General features: G+C 35.4%; 1 protein-coding gene across 8 annotated transcripts; it reads right to left on the bottom strand.

Annotated features, from left to right (window-relative positions):
- Positions 1-6228: 6228 nt before the first annotated feature.
- LOC131041907 (disease resistance protein Roq1) lies at positions 6229-12055 on the bottom strand. Of its 8 annotated transcripts, none has more exons than XM_057975159.2 (5): positions 10257-12055; positions 9773-10120; positions 8402-9677; positions 6930-8328; positions 6242-6800 (listed from the first exon to the last, which is right to left on the bottom strand). In XM_057975159.2, exons 1-3 carry the CDS (start codon positions 10674-10676, stop codon positions 9057-9059), a joined length of 1389 nt encoding a protein of 462 aa, XP_057831142.2. In that variant the 5' UTR covers positions 10677-12055; the 3' UTR covers positions 6242-6800; positions 6930-8328; positions 8402-9056. The 8 variants fall into 8 exon arrangements, with proteins under 8 accessions (XP_057831192.2, XP_057831185.2, XP_057831167.2 ...); XM_057975168.2 differs by having other exon boundaries at positions 6930-9677; positions 10257-11345; positions 11452-12055; XM_057975175.2 differs by having other exon boundaries at positions 6930-9677; positions 10257-11259; positions 11452-12055.
- Positions 12056-19991: the final 7936 nt, after the last annotated feature.

Genomic DNA, 19991 nt, shown 5'->3' with positions numbered 1-19991 from the left:
ATATGAGATGCATAAAACAAAGAAAAGAGGATCTGGACACAATTCACGGTTCACTCTAAAATCAAACTGCGAAGAAAGTTTCAAAACAATTTTTTGCCTGGAAATCATGTTTCAGAGTAATTGTGTGGCAAACTAAATGAATTTTTTATTTTTTTTTTAAATAAAAAAAGAAAACCGACCTTTAGAAAATAAGGCGCAATGAATTGTAGAGCTGGTAAGGAAGAATTCAATCCAAATAATATTTTTCCAAAAAGAATTTGATTAAATGAGATTCATCGTATAGCTAAGCATTAAATTAAAATTAAAATTTCCATTTGTTACACTGGGAGGTAGTGAATTAAAAACAAATTACTTTTCACCTCTCATGTACTGAAAGTAGAAAATAAAACTACAAAAGCTATATATATATATATATAACAATAATTTAGAAATAAAAACTTATACATACTCTCGTGTGCTTTCATTTTGTGCACATTTTGAAAACATAAAAAATTGCGATAACAATAATTACAACTACAACATCAGAGTAAAATAAATAAATAAATAAATTCACTCATTAAGCTTTTTTTTCTGTTATCATGGTGTTTGTTTAGACTATAATTGTTATGGATGGCTTAAATCACACACACTAAGATTTGATTTTTATGTTGTGTTGAAGACATATTTAACCAACTAATGCAGCTTGTCAACTATTGGTGGTTAAAACAACAACAACAAACTACCAATGCAAATTATAAATCATAGATTGACTAATGTAAATTATAAATCATAGATAGACTAATGTAAATTATAAATCATAGATTGCCCTTCTAAGAGACAAAGGAATCATCCAAATATTTGACAGTTAGTGGAAACTATAGTAGATTTCTAGTCCCGACCTCACATTTACAAGGGAACTTGTTCCTGACAATTCAAACACCTTCTTACCCCATGCTTAAACCAAAAGTTGTACTTGTTTTTGTAAAAAGTACTTCAGCAATATGTATACTTTTAAATATCAAACAAAATCATGATAGTCATTATCTACCATGAGCAGTTAATCCAAAGATCAATTGAGTGTGAATCCTACTCAATAAGGATTTGACATAAGCAATTACTCAATACTAAACTATCCACTAAATTGATATTGGAATAAATATGCTTTTAGAAATAATGATCCAAGTGGAGCTTGTAGATTAATTTAACAAATTGATAGCTCTTTCATGATTCGATAGGTGGTGAATTTCAGACCAACTTCTATATTATTGTTGCTTGGAATTTTCTTGTTTGGCATGTAGCAGCCATGAAATATATAGCTGGTAGTCAAATTGTGAGAAAGTGTTAAAATGATTAGAGGTAAAAATGATCCAATGAATTTTGAATTGATTTCATAAGTAATAGAGAATTTTTTTAAATTTTTTTTGTTAATGCTAATCAATCCTAAGTTTTCCATAACAAATTCAAGGGATATAGTGCATCAATTACTGGTTTGCAGCAACCAGTCATAGTTACAGTAAATAATCTAGTGCTTACTGATAACAACCATGTACCAATGGTCAAGTTCCAAGTAGGAAAAATTATATGGAATCAGTCTTGTATGAGTTTGTGAATGAGTCATGAGTTTTTGCATCGCCAATTTCATAATCATGGTTACAAGATAACTCTAACATCAGTTTACCAATTTGATTCTCTAAATCCATCTTCTCCAATATTATTGCATCATCATTTGCTGCTATACAAGTATTTACATCAATTATATAGAGCAGAAAGATCATTATCACACATAAATGAAATTGACTTTTTACTTGACCATGTTGTATTGAATTTTATGAAACTTGGTGAATTAAGCATGTGAAAGATTGAATAAAATACACAATGGCTTTCATTCATAAATTTCTAAGATACACTAATCATGTCACTCCTAAATTCGCGTCCACCTTTACTGGAACAATGTAATTCATGGAGCTTCCAAAATCCCTAAAACCCTTGTAACAAAGTGAGAATTTTATCAGTAATATTTTTTTTTTCATATTGATATACCTGTGACTATGGAAAATATTTAAGAATACAAATAAAAACAACAATGTTTAATTCAAAACTTGTAAAAGAGAAAAATGATAAAAATTTGACTAATGAAAATGTGAAATGAGAGTCCAACCAATGAAAATATCTTACAATTCAAAAAAAGTTGATTAAACTTCCGTTTGTATAACAGTGAATAGGAATCTACCATTCCAAAACATAACCCATCAAAGGAACATTCATGGCATATATATCCCCCCCTAATTTTCTTGTATATAAAGTGTTTAAAAACTTGGAGACATGGATAAAGCACACATGGTAAAAGTTATGAAAGCATAAATAACTAAGTAAGGTATTCATCCTAGCCACTTTGAAATTAGAAATTGCATTTTTTTAATAGATGCTCCATATATTGAGAATTGAACCCTCTTATTTTAGATAAGGTATAAATAATGTTACATTGTGGGCCTACAACCCATTGGTCCTGAGATCATTTTTAAAATTGGTAAATTACTAAGCAACTAGAATATGCTACTTAAATAACACAATGGCTTAAAAGATTTGGAACTAAAATGTTCCTCTTAGCCTTAGACATGTGGACATGTTACCTTACAGGGAGAGAGATGACCTTTAAATTAATTTGTTTTTCTTTTATCTTAATGTGAACTGGGGTTCAAAATTCGGGTGTCCATAATGTATTATGGGTTTTCTTTTAAAATGTTAGTAATATATTTAATACTATCTTTACCTATTGTACCATGTTATTGGACTTGATCAACCCAATAACATTGTGCATGTCCTGTATTTTATAAGAGAATTACTTGAAAATTTTACATTTATACTAGAAGAGGATACTCATGTAGTCCGAAATGCATGATTATCAACTTTGACTAAATTTTGAATATATATATATATATATATATATATATATATATATATATATATATATATATATATATATATATATATATATATATATATATATATATATATATGTTATTCAATGATGAGCCACTACATAGTATAGGATGTGCATGCCATTCACTAGTTAAATGTTATGTTAAGACATTAAAGTTTATAAATTCAAAGTTACATACAAATTTATTAAAATGTATATGTTAAAAGAATGAGTCATATGAGAGAAAATTGATGAAGTTGAAATATATGACCTTAAACAAATGAAATAAAAGCAATTCATTGAACTATAAAATTTTGATAGAAGAGATTTATGTGTTATTGTCATAATTTTGATTGGCAAAGTGACTCCCTTGTAATTACTTGCTAATTTAGCTAGAATTGAAGAATATCTATGGATTTAAAGAAGGAAAAATATATATAGATGAAGTAAAAAATTAAAAAAAACTAGAAATATTATGAAGAACAAATATGTTCAATATCTATCTCATCAATTATTAATTATTTGTTTTTCTTTGAGCTGTGATGCAGATGCATCTCTTGCTATTGAGGACAATAGCTAAATTATAGGGGGAGAAAATGTTATGAGACTTTTTCCCATGAAAGAATTTGTAATAAAGGAATATATAAATCAAAGTAATTAAAAAATATTATTATAATGAAAGGGTGTGACTTTTGTAACCACCCTTGGTATTATTTAAATTAATAGAGATTGGAGGTATGGAGAGGATACACGGAGAATAATACAAAGAAGGATTAATTGAAAGGAGCACAAGAGAGGGGATAGTTAAGGGTCTGGTGGTTGCGCATTGGGCATTGGAGAAGGGGCATACAATGTGTGTCCAACTCGGGGTACAACGTACACCTAGGAGTGTCCTGGACAGGGCTGTGTTTATTTCATGTTGTGAAGGCATGTGGGGTTCTATGTAAGAATCGTGTTTATTTCATGTTGTGAAGGCATGTGGGGTTATGTGTAAGAAGCGTGTCCTCCTGGAGTGCTCCCTTGCCTGGAAACCCTATACCTATAACTAATCCTTTGCCTGCAGGAAAGCAGTGTCTCCGTGATTTACAGATATGTATTAATCAATTTCATATAATCATTGCCCTAATGTTTCATTGCTGCAAATTATTATCTCAATGTTTTAATACTGATTATTGATGTACATTCATGTTTATAAAAGTTCATCTTTAGTATAATTGTTCTATAAATGTTTTGAAGGTTCATTTAATATAAAATAATATAATATTTATGAGTGATTAGCTTATCATTACCTTGAATTATTACTTTTGAAACTTTATTAAAATATTGTGCAAAAACTTCATAATAAACAATAAATTAAACATCTTTCTTTTAAATTATTTATCTTAGGTAAAAGGTTAATTACATTAGGTTTAACTTAATATTTGATTTATTTAATCCACTGCAAATACTTAATTATCATAGGGGAAAAGTACCATTACAACATGGGAGGGAGTTCATATGATTTTCTAACAATACAAACACTTATCACAAATTTTCTTATAAGTTAACATGTAAAAATCTTAACCCTTTTGATATTATTTTCCTTCAAAAAGTGAAGCTTCTTATTTTGTACTTAAAATAGCCTTAGAGGATATATGGCCTCATAATTTACAATTCACCACCTTGCATACTTGGATGACCATGATAACTTGTGCATTTTACTTTCCACACATTTTTTATTCTTCCATTATTTCTTAGTGATAAAAGATAAACCATCATGTTGTGTGAATTATGCTTGAGTTTGATGGCCACTTGTCTAGCATTATCGATGTTGAAATATCAGATAATGAGCCAAAAAGATGGCATTGTCAAGATCTTTATCTCATAACCGAGCACCCCTTTCTAACTGGCTCATCTATGGTGACTTTAATTTTGTGGATTCAAATGAGGATGAAGAAGAGGATCTATTAAAGAAACAATCCACAGCAAGAAGCTTAGCTTTATTTTAATAATCATTGAATGTTGTCAAACCCAATTTTTGGGTGGTGGCATGTCAAGATGGATCCTTTATTTATGTGATAACCTTCATTCTTTTCTTGATAGGGTCCTTATATGGCTAGATCATATCATGACTTATGGGGAGTAGATGCTCCACCTCTTTGTATATGAGGATGGTTAGTGAAAGTGAACCTAGAGATCACCCTTTCTAACTACTATCAATTACATTTTAGGTTATGAGCAATAATGGGCCTCACAAAATCCCCATCATGTAATTCTATTTGAATATGACACTTGTTTTTTACAAGAGAGTTCTATCCAATTCATTGTGTGGGTTTAAAACCTTCAATCACATTTACCATGCCATTCTAGGTGGACCAAATGGTGGAATGACATGTCTACTCATTGCCACCTTTCTGTAATGTTATGGCAAATAACCAAAAATAATGTTGACAATGATACTACTAAAGAGTTTGTAATCTCCAACATTAGATGTTGGTTGCTAGGTTCAAGCACAAACTTAAATTTAGTAAATATTACCACATTAACAATGTTTGAATTGTATCCCACCTTCACTAGGTTGAATTTGGTGACAAAGCCATTAAAGAATTCTTCAAATCTCTTTACCTCAAGTAGGTGAGAGAATAACTTAAGACTGTCTAATTTGTTCATAAACAACTTACATGTCTCTCTAAAATTTATGATGCGTTTCAAAACTATTATAAACAATTTTTTTCAAATCCAAGAGAAATATATGTTTGGATGTTTAATCTTGGTTTGTCTATCAAGCTTCTTGTGATTTTCCACTCGAATTTAATGAGCTTATTTTTTTGTTTATGTAAATGACTAATAAAAATGTTTGTGATTTTTATACCTTCACATATGAATTCTTCAAAGCTACTGGATATTTTAGTACTCCTCTTTTTAAAAAATAATTAGATAGGAGAGAAGCCCTGGTAGTTGAGTGCATTCCAATTGTCACGATAACAATTGTTGATTTAATACTCATACTTGTTGATTTAATGTCCAATTTTTTTTTACATTGCACCAATAGTTGTGACTTTAATACCCATAATTGAATGAAATGTACCCTTAGTTGTAAAAAGCAACCAATCATGTGATGTCATATCACTTGCACAAGTATGGGGACTCCTTATGCACAACTATTGGTCTCACTTTTTTATGGTCTCTTTTACCTTAGCAATGCTGATGTGACATCATATTTGATGGCATGACCCTGAAACTTAGTTATAAGCAGGGGACTTGCCGAATAAGCTTATGCAAAAAAATAGAAGTGATTTAAGATAGCTTAAAATGTTAGCTACTTGCAGATCTAGCTGCCTCATTCATTTTTGTGTAAAGAGATTAACCACCCCAGTAAATTGCAAAATCGGTATTTTGAAATGAGTCGAAGGTCTTTCAAAAGAAAAGATGGTTACATATTTATTCAATAGATCAGTATTGCGATCCTTGCAAAATAATGAGGGTTATAAATAGCCACTTGAGCTTGAGAATCATGTATGTCAATCCTTTGAAATCAGTTGAAACCCCGACAAGTGCATTCAGGAGGAAAACCCTATGAAAAGCTTTGGGGATCCGAGCAGTAATCGTAATTAATATAATTCTTGTGCACACATTAAAGTTTCTGCTGCTCACTCGACTGCAGTGCCTCTGACGTTCTGAAATGTACCATGAATTCACAGAGCAAACAAAGGAGGCAGAGCATGCCTGTATTTTGAAATTTCTATATGAAGCAACAAAAGGAGAGATGCTCCAGTAAATCTTCACTGCACCGCCTCTCGTTGCCCAATCATCTACATTCCACAGGCTCGAATATATTCTCATCGCTTGATTCTTAGGATTTACCACTCTCAAATCCTTTATGTTCTTAAGGACTGTCACCGGAATTCCAACCATAGAAAATCTGCACATTGCCATGAATACATATTATAAATTCATAACTACAACGATGATGTTAAAACTACAAAGCCAAGCCAAAGAGAACATTCACTTGTTGATTTGATGATGCAGGAGAAATATTAACATTACTTACATAATTTGTTGGGCATTCTAGAGCAGGGAGTAAGTGTGGAAGGCTGCGGTGGGGTGAAATCAGGGTTTTTTCTAAAGTCTCGTCAAAAAATCCATTTTGAGCATATCCTATAATCATGGCATTCCATGGGACCACATTTTTGGAGGCATTTTGTCAAACAATTTGTCTGCTTTGTCTATGCTTCAACACGTTGCATACGTACCACATTTTTTGAGGCATTTTGTCAAACAATTTGTCTGCTTTGTCCATGCTTCAACACGTTGCATACGTCTACCAGAGCAGTTGCAAGTACAACATCTGACAAAATTCCTCTATCTTTATGCTTTGATGGATGTCCATACCCTGTTCCAAAGGTTCCATTTGGCACAGGCTAGGAATGTGCTGGCAAAGATTGCCGACTTTGGCTTTACAGCTGCCATATGCATTGCTTGAAAGTTTCTCAACCCTTCTCAACAAATCTACTTTGTCCATATCTTGCAATCAAAACATTCCATGAGAACACACTTCTTCGAAGCATTCTGTCAAACAGTTCATGTACCTTATCTTTACTTCCATATTTTGCATACATGTCTTCAGAGCATTTCTGACTAAAACATATGATAAAATTCCCCTATCCTTTATGCTTTTATGGATACCTATACCCTGTTCCAAAGTTCCCGTTTTGGCACAGTCTGGGGTACGAGGGAAAATGTACACTGATCGGCTTATAGACCTGCGACTGCCTTGTGAAGAAAACCATGTCTTCTGTACGCTGCAATAACCATATTCCATGAGAAGCTATCTTGGTCATTTACGTGATCAAACGAGCTTTGGTATCCACCAAACTTCCGCAGAGCGGGAACAGTGAGTTTGAGTTTGTTTTTTCTTATGCAAGGAAACTGCTGGCTTCTGATTGCTGACTGTAATTGTGACTGTTTAGGGGAACTGCTGCCACTGCTGATTGTAACTGTGACTGTTTAGGAGTACAGAAACGGATCTTGGTGAAAGGAACGGGTTAAGCAGATCTCACATAGTCAAAGTGCTCTTTAAAATCCACCTTTTGATAGAAATTTCCATAAGTCCTGGAAAGCCTTCACAACTTTCTCTTCTTCTCCCACCACAGCCATTCCTCTCTCCACTTCTACTTCGGGGGGCCACGAAGTGGATAGCATCCGTGCCACCTAGAACATTGTGTGTAAACACAAATCAATACTCATTTACCCTTCTCCACCCACAGAACATTTTCACCAGAGCTTACACAAAATTCGTTCTTTGGAGGATTACAATTGAAAACAAAACATAGCAGGATGCAATGGGCTTTGGAGGAAATTTTTAGGAATGGTCGGGACTGAATTGTCTGGTAGTAGGAGGAGTCAATGACGGAGACCCGTGTGCAGACTGTTATTGCTTCTGGCCATTTCTGCAAATCTTTTATACATCAACATTCAACCAGTTGAAAATAATCAGAATTCATTCTTATAAACTATCATTACCTGCATGCTTTGAATGCAAACTTCAACAGCTGATCTGCCGATTGCCCTGAGATGCAGCGACCTCAATCTTTCCATGTGCTCCAGAGTTTCTAGGCCCGCCTCCTCCCACCTCGTATGTGCTACCAACGTCTCCGATGCTCTGCAATGTTCCAAACCTTGTATTTCCTTAACTCCATAGCAATCTGTGAGTGCAAACCAATGGAGAGAAGCTAATTGTGCAAAACTGGGAAGCATATCCAACTTGGGCCACTGATCTATCCACAGTTTGAATGTTTACCAGATCAGCAATAACGTTAATGTTCCTCACCATTTTAGACAAGAACAAACTTAAGTTCTTGATTGTAGTTGGAAGGACTTCTATCTCCATTAGATGCTCATTATTTTGAAGTTCGAGAGTTTCAAGGCCTGGACAACAGTCTTCAGAGATGGAAATCTTGGCCACTTGGGTTCGCTCTAGACAAATCCGCTTAAGGTTGCACAACGAATAAGTAAGCGACCCTGCCCTGAGATCCATATTGCTGATTGGGCACTCCTTTATTACGAGCTTTTGCAAATTATTCAATTGCCTAATTGCTTTTGGTAAGGATTCCAGTCCTGAATGGCTTATTTCTAAAGTCTCTAAGAGATTTAGATGCCCCAGAGTCAGGTAAAATTTTTAGCTTGGGGTATTGATTAAAATTCTAAGAGCAGTCAAGCAGGAAAAATCTCCAAGAGTTGTCGGCAGGCTTGTCAACAACTCACTCCCGACATAAAACTTTTGTAATTTGCCCGGTTGACTGATGTTTGTTGGTATCTCCCTTAAACCACTGGTACCATCTACACTGAGCACTGTCAAGTTGACCTGATTTGTGATGTGACGAGGAAACACTTTCAACATGCACCCTTCAAGATTCAAATATTCAATCTTTGTGATGTTTACAAAAAGGTTCGACTCTAAGGTAAGTGTGGAACATCCCTCTAGGCAGAGGTGTCCTAGGAGTATTAGCTTCTTGAAAGAGTCTGGCAACACACTCAATTCTGTGCAACCGGACAAATCTAGATGCCTCAGGTTTCTCAAATTTCCAAAACTGCTCGGTAGTGATGATAGCTTTACACAAACAAGTAATTCCAGGTGCTCAAGCGATTGGAAAAGGCAAAAGCTTTCTGGTAGGCTCTTCATCTTTGATCCATACGACAAGACAATTTTTTTCAAATTTATGAGACATCCTATTGACTTTGGAAACCCTTCAACTTTTGAGCACCCATAAATAACCAGCTCTCTTAACAGCACAGGACCCTGCGATAAACTCACAATGAAATCGACTGAAAACGAATAATAATAAGAAAAATACTGAAGTAAAGCTATAAAGCACATTAAAAGAAAATACTTACTGTGCTGTCAGTCTGCCATAGTTCTTCCAAGTGATGTTTATTAGCCCAAAGCTCTTCGTTGAGTTCTAAAACCCTCAAATTTTTCAATGAACTCAATGAGTGAAGATTTCTTTGTCCATGGTGAAACCAGCGAAGCCATACCAACTCTCTTGATTTATCACCAATTACTTGATTATAATAATTTCCTGTGACCTGAAAAAATTTTAATCCAAGCGAATTGGGTGTGAGGCCACAATCTTCTCCTCTGCTTGTGTTAACTATAAGCTCTCCACCCTGGGAACATCGAGGAAACTCAACCTCTATTGTGGATCCAGCTGTTATGGCCATTATTCCTCGAATAACAATTCTCTTTTAAAGAGTAAAAACGATGAAAACAAAAAAAATTAAAAGTAAAACTTCATGGAGACAAGAATCAAACAACTACAAGAAGACAAAGAAGGTTCCACAAAATTGTTCAAAGAAACAATCAAAATGTTGTTCTTACCTGTGCTTCGTTATCAGCAATAATGATCTGTTGGGGAGACTGTTGGGGAGACCAGAGTCGGTAAGGTGACTGTTGAATTGCAATTTCTCTTCCCAAATCTTTTAAGTGATCATGCATTCTTATACAGACATAATCATCAAGTTCAACTAGACACTTACTTAGAAGCCTTTCCCAACCATGGAGACCACTCCACCCTGATCCGTCCCAAGTTACAATGGCCGATGTTTTCTTATCTCCAATGAAGAAACAAGCACAATCTAAAAACATCTGCTTCTCTTCATTATCTAGGGCATCACATCTCATTTTTAGCTTCTCCTTAATATCTTCATCTAGTATTCTGGATATCTTGTTTAATTGAGGTTCCCAATAATCTTTGTTAGAGATACCGTATAATTGTGCTCCAAAAACCTTTAGAGACATGGTAATCCCTTGCAAACATATAGGAAGTTTTTAACCAAATCCTCAAAGTCTGGGAGTGGAGAAGGCTGCAAGAATGCATGGCAACAAAAGAGCTGCTTGGCATGAGGTGAATCTAGTGCTTTCATCTTATAAATGGATGAGATGCCCCAAGATCTAAGGACTTGAAGTTCTCTTGTAGTAACTATAATTAAGCTACCACATCCAAGATTGTCCTTCTTAGGCACTAGTGCATCCAATTGATCTACCTTATCAACATCATCTAGAACAATAAGCACTTGAACAGATTTTAAACGACTACCAAGAATCCCCTTCCCTTCTTCTATATTGTCAACTGATACATCTTTGAGACCAAGGCCCCTTAGGAGCTTTTTCTGTTTTTGATACAATATATTTTTGGAACCAGCATCTAATAAAAAACTACACCTTTCCATATTTTTGTATTTATTGTTGTATAACTGTTTAGCAAGACTGGTCTTGCCAGAACCACCCATACCCCAGATACCCACAAATTGTACAGTGCAATGGCCTTCTGCAGATTGAAGTCTTGTCCTCTCAAAGTCTATGACAACTTCATTTAGACCAACTGGATGTTTGGCGACCACAAGTGGCACATTTTTAATTACTTTCAATACACAATTAACAATATTCTTGAGCAATCTCTCCTCATCTCTAAACATATACAACAGTAAAATAAGACGCAACCAAAAAATAAAAAAATAAAATAAGATAATTGATAAGAAAATAATAAGTGGTGGACAAATTATTTAGTACTCACTCTTTGTTATTAATGATGTAGCCGGCATTGTAGGAAACATTGTTGAGTGCATTCTTCCACTCTTCAAGCTTTTTTGAGGTGTATCTACCCTTGTTTTTGTGTTGAGAAAGTGCATCAGCATAGACTCCTTTTGCGTATCGAACATCGTCAGGCTGAACGTGGTAAAAAATAGGAACAATCTGCTTGCCTGTTTTGAAGATAAATGAAAGCTCTGCCAAACACCACGGAGATTGTGCATAATTCTGAGAAAATATAGCTATATGGAGTGAAGGACTGCGCATAGCTTCTTCTATTTCTCCAGGCAAGAAATCACGCATTTCAAGCTCTTCTGAATCAAGAAAAACCCTAAATCCCAAGACACTAAGGGTATTATGGAGAGTGGTCGCCACTGTGTATTTGACATCAGGGCCACGATGATTAATAAATACATCGTAAGGCATCTTTTTCACAGGCACTCTGGATCTACCAGAAGTAGATGCAGATGGTGCAATTTCTTCAAAAGCATCCGCAAGCTCAACCTGTGGTTGCCTAGAAGTAGATGCCATGAAATTGGTTTGAACTGAAGACAACCAAACAATGAAATCCAAGGAAAACAGGATATAACTTGGAATTTGGAAACTCGGTAGGAGAAGGGATTGTACTTGTAGATACTTAAAAGTTGCATAATCAATTAAGTCAATTTTATTCATTTAATTATTCTTAAATTCTTCTAATTAATTAAATTAAGATTTAATTAATATACCCTTCTTTTATCTAAGCCATTTAATTAAATTTAAATAGTTTTCCTCTCAAATTGAATAAATCTAATTTATTAAAATGCAAGTTGCAACCAATTAAAATAAATTAAGTTTGTTTTAATTAAATCATATTATTCCTCACCCACTTGCATTTTCCTACATCTCCCACTTGCATCCTAATCCCCTTCCTAAATTCTTCTAGATTCTTCTAAAACCTAATCAATTAACCTAAACCCATCCATTATCCCTTTTTCCTAAATTTGAAGAGGTCACTTCTCAAATTTGGAGGAAAGTCTTCAAAATGCATTAAAGTCTTTATCCATTCAATAAGAGAATGCCCCCAAATTTGGAAGGACTCTTACAAATTTGTTCCCAAAGTCTTCAAACCATTAATGGTTAATTAAACCTTAGTGGCATGATTAGAAACTTTTTGCCTAGCTTAACCTCCATCTAACCCAAGGGTCTCATCAAGCATTTATTGCTTTGACCATGGTTATCCCTTTAACCTTTGCACACGAGTTTATCATTTGGGTAAAAGTTTTATCCAATGGATAACCCTAACTTAACCTTAACCCTTACCCCCTAAGGTAACCTTGAGGTCTTCTCAAGCATTTAATGCTTCTTACATCTCCTCTCAACCAACCTTATGTTGCCAATTGTCACCATTTCATTGGTGAAAATTGTAAACATGGATTGAACAACTTTCAAACTCAACCCTTAATTAACTCTTTCAATCCTAGGCATCTATTGCCCTATTTTTGCTATAAATAGAGCCCTCATTCCTCCAATTTTTTCATAGATGTGCAAGCTCTTAATATCATACTTATGCTCAATTTTTAGCACATTTAGTCTCTCTTTGCAAATAAGAATTAATTTAATAACCATTTTAGATTATTTCTTTCATCAATAGCTTAATCATATAACTAGTATATCATGTTAGGACAGTATTACTACTAATCTTGTCATCTTATAATCTAGTTCATTTCATTTGTAGGATCATGCATAGATAGGTTGCATTCTCATGTTGAAATCAATCAAAGCATCCCTCGTTCTTGCATTTGTCATCCCTAAACCACTTTGCTCGGTGATATAAGAGTAGAGAAATTGGTTTGAGGGACCTTGTGAGATAGAGAACCATGGAACCAACCTTGGAAAGCTGAGTCATCCTTCATGACTCCATAGCTTGCACCAAGAAGTCCTGTGGGTGTGTGGATAAGTCCCTTTGAGCTTCATTTTTCACATTTTAAGTTTCGTTGACCCGCTTTTCCCGCATACATTTCTGGTGCCCACCGTGGGGCCCGACCCTATATATCAAATTGGTTTTTGAATCTAACCCTTTTTGCAGGTACGCGGGAAACAAGAATCAGCGCATGGAGCATATTGTGTAACGCATCTTGCTAACAGTATAGCGCATCTTGTATTCTATTTAGCGCATGGGGTTCATACTCTAGCGCGTCAAGTTCTTATCTTAGCGCATCGTGTTTATTAACTTTTTCCTATAGGTCGCGGCGAGGACAAAACACAGAGCAGCACATCCGAAAAATAGAGTAGCGCATCCGGGAAACAAAGCCACACATTGGGTCTGTCTGATAGCGCATCAGAGTCATCCTGTAGAGCGTACAGTTCATTCTGTAGCGCATAACAGACAGAAAACAAAAATCATATTGTAACCAAACTTAAATTTAGACTTATAGAAGTCCACCAAAACCCAGATTTTTCTAACTGTTTGATTGGAACTTTTGCAGGACTCTGACAATTTATTGTAGGTAGAGCTAGATTTTATTGGTAAAATTAAAATAGTTTTAAATTTTACTAACTTAGTTAAGTTAGTTGAAATTTAGAGTCATTTTAATTTTGTTAAAGAAAATTGAACTCACCTTACTTTGGGTTGTAAAACGAACCACACAATCAATATTTTCTTGCTTTTTTTTTAGGAGAGAAATTCTCAATTTGGGCTCTAAAAAGAACAAGTCAAATTTTTAAAGTTTTACAATCAAAAGGGTTAAAAAGAACTTCACCATCCTTTGGTGTATAAAAGGATTCATTTTAATTTGTGCAAAATAAAGAATCACATAAATTTAGAGGTCCTTTACAATCAAAGAGGGAAGTTTTTCCCCTTTATCGATTTCTTTTGTTGACCACCAAGATCGAAATTTTGCTTTGTTGACCATTTCTTTCCAATAGATCAGAAAACCATTGCGTTGAAAAGTTAAAAGGAACACCATGTTTTCATGGAGCAAGATCTCCATATAGATCTTAGAAAATCATTGACTTGAAGGGTAAAAAGAACCTTGTTTGCCTTGTCTCGAAAGTAGAAGGTATATGATCTCCCCTTAACTGGGTGATCAAAAAACCAGACTACTCTCACGCTTTTAGTCATTTAAGCATTTACATCCTTTAGTAGGCCTGCCTTCCCGAGGGGTTGAAAAACTCTTAAAGCCATTCTTTGGCTGGTGTGAAGGAATGACCTAAGTGGGAAACGACTTTAACGCAAAGTGTTCCAACCCACTATAATCAAAAGTGGAAAGTGACGAAAGTCCTTTTTAGCAGTTGCACGCAACGATTAGCCTTCCCCCAGTATCCTTGAGATACGTAAAGTCTTTGTTCTAAAGGTTGGGAAGCCTTCTGAGGGAGTTTATCACTGACGGTCGAACATGAAGCTTGATTACGAATTTTAGAAATAGAAACCTTGAGCCGAGTCAGTAACCAAACATTTGTAATATCATAGTGCAAGGGTGGGGAAGAATCCGCCCCCAAGATTACTCACCATATATCTCCCAAGATAACTACTCAATTGTGAAGCAATTCACTTTGAATTAATTTCTAGCAAAAGGCAAAAAAATGGGTGCCCTCTAGGGAGTGACACGACTGTTTGAGCTGACGGAGTATTGAGACTAGTGGGCTATGGTATTACTTATGACCCTTGAATAAAGAGTCTTTTTGAAGTGTATTCATTGTAACCAAACCTGTTGAAACATTGGGGATTTGAACACATCCTCGCAGAATATACACTTATTATTTAGATTAGGCAAAAATGGTTATATATTTGGTGTTGTGTCTTCATTTATTACTTCAAAAAATCATCCATCAGCATTAAAAGCTTAAGGCAAAACACCAAAATCGCACATCTTAGCACGTATCAACCATAACTTAGCACATCAAATCTTATCCTTAGCGCATAGAGTATTCATAGTAGTGCTTCACCAAAATTTAAAAACAAGCAGTTACAGTTAGCGCGTTTTGAAAATAGTGTAGCGTGTGGCCGCATCAGCCTAGCGCGTGGAAATCAGTTCCTAGCGCGTAGAGTATAAACATTAGCACATCCGTGGCTCATATTTAGCGCATGATATTTTGAAATCAGATTTGAAACAAAATTCACTGTTAGAAACTGTTAGCGCGTAGACCGGGGCAGCATAGCATGTGGGGTCTTTTCCTTAGCACTTTGAGAAAATTTTGTAGCGCATAGGGTCTTTGTTTTAGCGCGTGGTCAAAACCAGAAAAAACAAGGGCCAAAACAGAGGTAAATTTATAAAATTTTGAAAACATTTTTGGAAACCTCCTCTCATCAGCTTGAACTTCGTCAAAATAGAATACCCAAAAACAAAGTATCAAAATACTGTTTCTAAAGAAAATTTCTTATCAAACAAAAGTTGTCAAAACATCTGAAAACTAGTCACACGATAAACATATCTATCCTATCAAAATCAGGAAACATCATCATGAGTGGCAAATAGGTCCTTCTTACCTCGCAAATTTTATCCAAAAACACACTTACTTTAAAACTTCAAGTTGTCAAATCGAGTTTCCATATCAGGAAAACTCTATTCCATATCATTTGACGCACTTTGTCGTGAGGGGGCATCTAAACCTTCACTTTGATAAAGTAAAACTTAAGTTTCCAAAACAAGATAAATTGAATCCAAAAAAAACAAATCAAAAGGAAACCATTGATCGCTTGTGCATGACTAATCCTCATATTCTGAGAAGAAAGAATATTTATCGTAGCACTAAGTTGAACAAACAACAACCAAGTTCTTCGAAATTGGCCAAAAGGAATAAATTTTTATACATCAATCATCAACTCTTCAAATCTCATCGAACATTTCTTCGTCACGTGCGACTGTACATTCAAAACAAATCAAACGAATTTGATAGGGAACCTTTGAAAACTAGAGCATTCTGTCAAAAATCCGTGTTCAATCAAAAAATCAATCGTGGAGGAAAAATCAATCCAGCATTCTTTCCTGACGAGTGCATCACTTACAACATACCCCGATTTGAACCACCAACTCCTGAACAACGTATCGAAGAGGATTTTATCCCCTTTGTCATAGAAAGTTTCTACTAAATGCCTACTGTTACTCGCTCTCAACAAAACAAACAAAGCAAAGTACTACCGGAATCAAGCATGAATCAAAGGTTATCTAATCCCTTTGAAGGTCCGCATCTAGAGGACACTGAAATTTCTGACGAACTTCTTCAAGAATGTCAAGAAAGCGCTTCATTTCAAAAACTTGTGGAAAGATTCATGGAAAATGACAAAGAAAAATATCTGCTCATGCTCACAAGCAAAGGAGTTAAACTTCCAGAGGACATAGATACTAACATTTTTAGAACCGACTCTCAACAATATGAATATCAAGAACGACAAAGAGAGGAAGAAGCTTGCAACCCTGAACAAAACCTACCTGAACAAAATATCCCAAAACAAAATATACCCGAGCAAAACATCCCAGAGAAAAACATACCGTTCAACACACCTTTTCAACTAAGAACCAATGCAAGGGAAGAACTCTTTCCTCAGCAAAATAATGCACCTTTGATTGCCCTTACTCAACAAATGCAAATGTTACAAAGACAAATGTAAGACATGCAACAAGGGACAACAGTACGGTATTCGTTAAATGAAATTTTCCCTTATCCCTTCGACAGAAGATTGAACATGGTTCCTTTTCCTCCGAACTCAGACGTTCCCAAATTTGACAAGTACGATGGGAAAAGCGATCCCCGTGATCATGTTAGAGAATTCTGTACCATGAGTCTAGAATTTGCTCATGATGACACCTATTTAATGAGGTTATTCCCAAGAAGCTTGGGAGGACAAACGATGGAATGGTTATCCAGAATCACACCTCCTGTCAGATCATTTGATGAACTCGTCAACAAATTCATGACTCAATATTCCTATAACATTCAACATGCTATCACCATGCTAGACGTTTGTAACACCAAACAGAAAAACAATGAAACATTCATGGTATTCCTTCAATGTTGGCGGTGTATGGTTTCAAGATATCCCCGTGATATTCCTGAAAAGGAGAAAATGGAAATTTTCATTGACAACTTGAATGCTGAGATGAGTTACAGGCTCAAACTCCAATGCATACCATCTTTCGCTAAATTGATTGAAAATGGCATTCAAGTAGAAGAAGCATGTGTCAAGAAAGGAACAATAAAATTCTTCAAAGAAGGAACGAGTTCATCAAATTACAACAACCAAAACAACAACAACTTGGACAAATTTAGATTCTGGACCAGAAACAAAAACAATGGAAACAAAGGAGTCAACGAATCACATGATCCAAAATCCAAGCAACCCGTGCTCACATTATCAGGAAATTCTCAAGCTACAAAAAATTCCAAAGGTGCTAACCCAGATACTAACACTTGCGCACCAAATACCAATCAAAGTCAACCCAATACCAATAACACCAACAACGCTCAAAACAATAACACAAGTCGAGGGCCTAATAACAATTCACAAGGTAACACCAACAATTTTCAAAAACACATCTACACACCATTGGGACAATCATTGGAGTCAGCATTCAGAGAACTCCTAGTAAACAAAATTATCTCTTTACCAACAATCAGTAACTATGGGCCACAAATCAAACCACCTTGGTGGAATGACTCACACTTTTGTGATTTTCATCGTAACAAGGGTCATCGAACAAACGATTGCATGAGACTGAAAAACATTGTCCAAGACATGATTGATAGAGGTGATCTAATAATGGATGGTCTCAAGACAAATGGTGACCATGGAGCTTTTAGAAATCCTCTTCCAAATTACAACAAGGATGGAGCTTCAACCTCAAATGATACACGTGGGGCTCGTATCAATCACATCTACAATAACACTATCAATCACATATCAGCTATAGACAATCAAGTGAACGTTATCACTATCCGAGATCAACATGAACATAAATCCGTCAACGTCACAACCAGAGCTCAAAAATATGTCTTGAAGGGACATATGTCAACGACAAACACATTACCCAAGGTTCAATATGATCTGGTCAGCCAACTACGCAAAACTCCTACTCAAATATCTATTCTGAAGTTGCTAAAACTTTCGCCAAAACACAAAGACATATTGGAACAAGCCTTATTAGAAACGAATGTACCTCAAGATCTGGATGCTGACAAATTCCAAGCCATGGTCGCTCATATGACAGGGCCTCATAATCTCACTTTTTCGGAGCATGATAATATCTCATTGAGCCATCCACATAATACTCCTCTCCATATTGAAGTCATAGTCCATAAACATCGAGTAAAAAGAGTATTAATAGATGGAGGAGCTGGACTTAATATTTGCACCTTAAAACTTATCCGTGCATTAGGCTTTTCTGAAGAGTTTATTGATCCACACAAGAAGATCACCATAAAAGCATATGATGATGAAGAACGATCATCTAAAGGAACCATGATGTTGCCTATTCAGGTAGGCCTGATACAGAAAGATACTATGTGCCAGGTCTTAGACATAGACCTCACATACAACATATTATTAGGTCGACCCTGGATACATGAAATGCAAGTAGTGCCTTCTACGTATCACCAGTGTGTCAAATTTCCCTATAATGGGCAAGAGGTTTCTATATTTGTTGATCATAATCCATTTCAGCATTGTAATGCAATGGGGGTAGCCCAAGATAGTTTGGTTCCACATAATCGAGAGAAACATAATTCCTCAGCATTAGATCTTCAACATGAACAGTCTAGAGATTTCAAGCAAAAACTGACAATCAAAGAGCAAGGCATGGGGGAATATTCCTTGGAACCAATGTGTTTGGCTAACTTACCAACATCACCTAAATCTCATGGATTACCTACAGCATCAACACATCAAGCAAATCGTCCCATCACAAAGTTTGATGGTACATTCATCCAACTCGGCACTCTAGCACATGAATCAGAGGAGAAGGACATCCTTAGCTGGTTATACAAAGATGAAGAAGAAGACAGAGCAGCTACAGTGGAAGTGGCTATACCAACACACTTGTATGGAAAAGTCTACTTAATCATGCAACAAAAGGGATATAATGGCAAAGGACCTATTGGCAAGCGTCAAGAAGGCGTCACAGAACCGTTAGATCTTCCTTCACAATTCAGTAAAGACAAAAAGGGATTGGGCTTTGAACTCACTCTCCTACCAAAGAAGGCACCATGCAAATATCAAAAACCTCAGTGGAAAGCAAAGAAGAAGTACAAAGAATATTCCTAGCAGGAAGCACTATTTGAGTCAGCAGAGACAATCCGTAAAGAGCATGAGCATCAAGAAAGGAAACAACATCAAGGGAAACCCATCATTCACAAGAAGCCAACATCTACAGAAGTAGATCATATTCAAGAACCAATATCCAACAAGGTAGAATCATCTACTGATAACATCATTCCTTCCCAAGGAGGGACAGTATATGAACAAATACAAAAGGTAGAAGCAGGATCCGACATAGAATCTGAGAAAACTATAAAACTGGTATCAATCATTAAAGACCTATTCTCACCCTA

The sequence above is a fragment of the Cryptomeria japonica genome, chromosome 7, assembly GCF_030272615.1.
Source record: "Cryptomeria japonica chromosome 7, Sugi_1.0, whole genome shotgun sequence".
Taxonomy (NCBI): Eukaryota; Viridiplantae; Streptophyta; class Pinopsida; order Cupressales; family Cupressaceae; genus Cryptomeria; species Cryptomeria japonica.
This window is presented reverse-complemented; position numbering and strand designations above follow the sequence as displayed.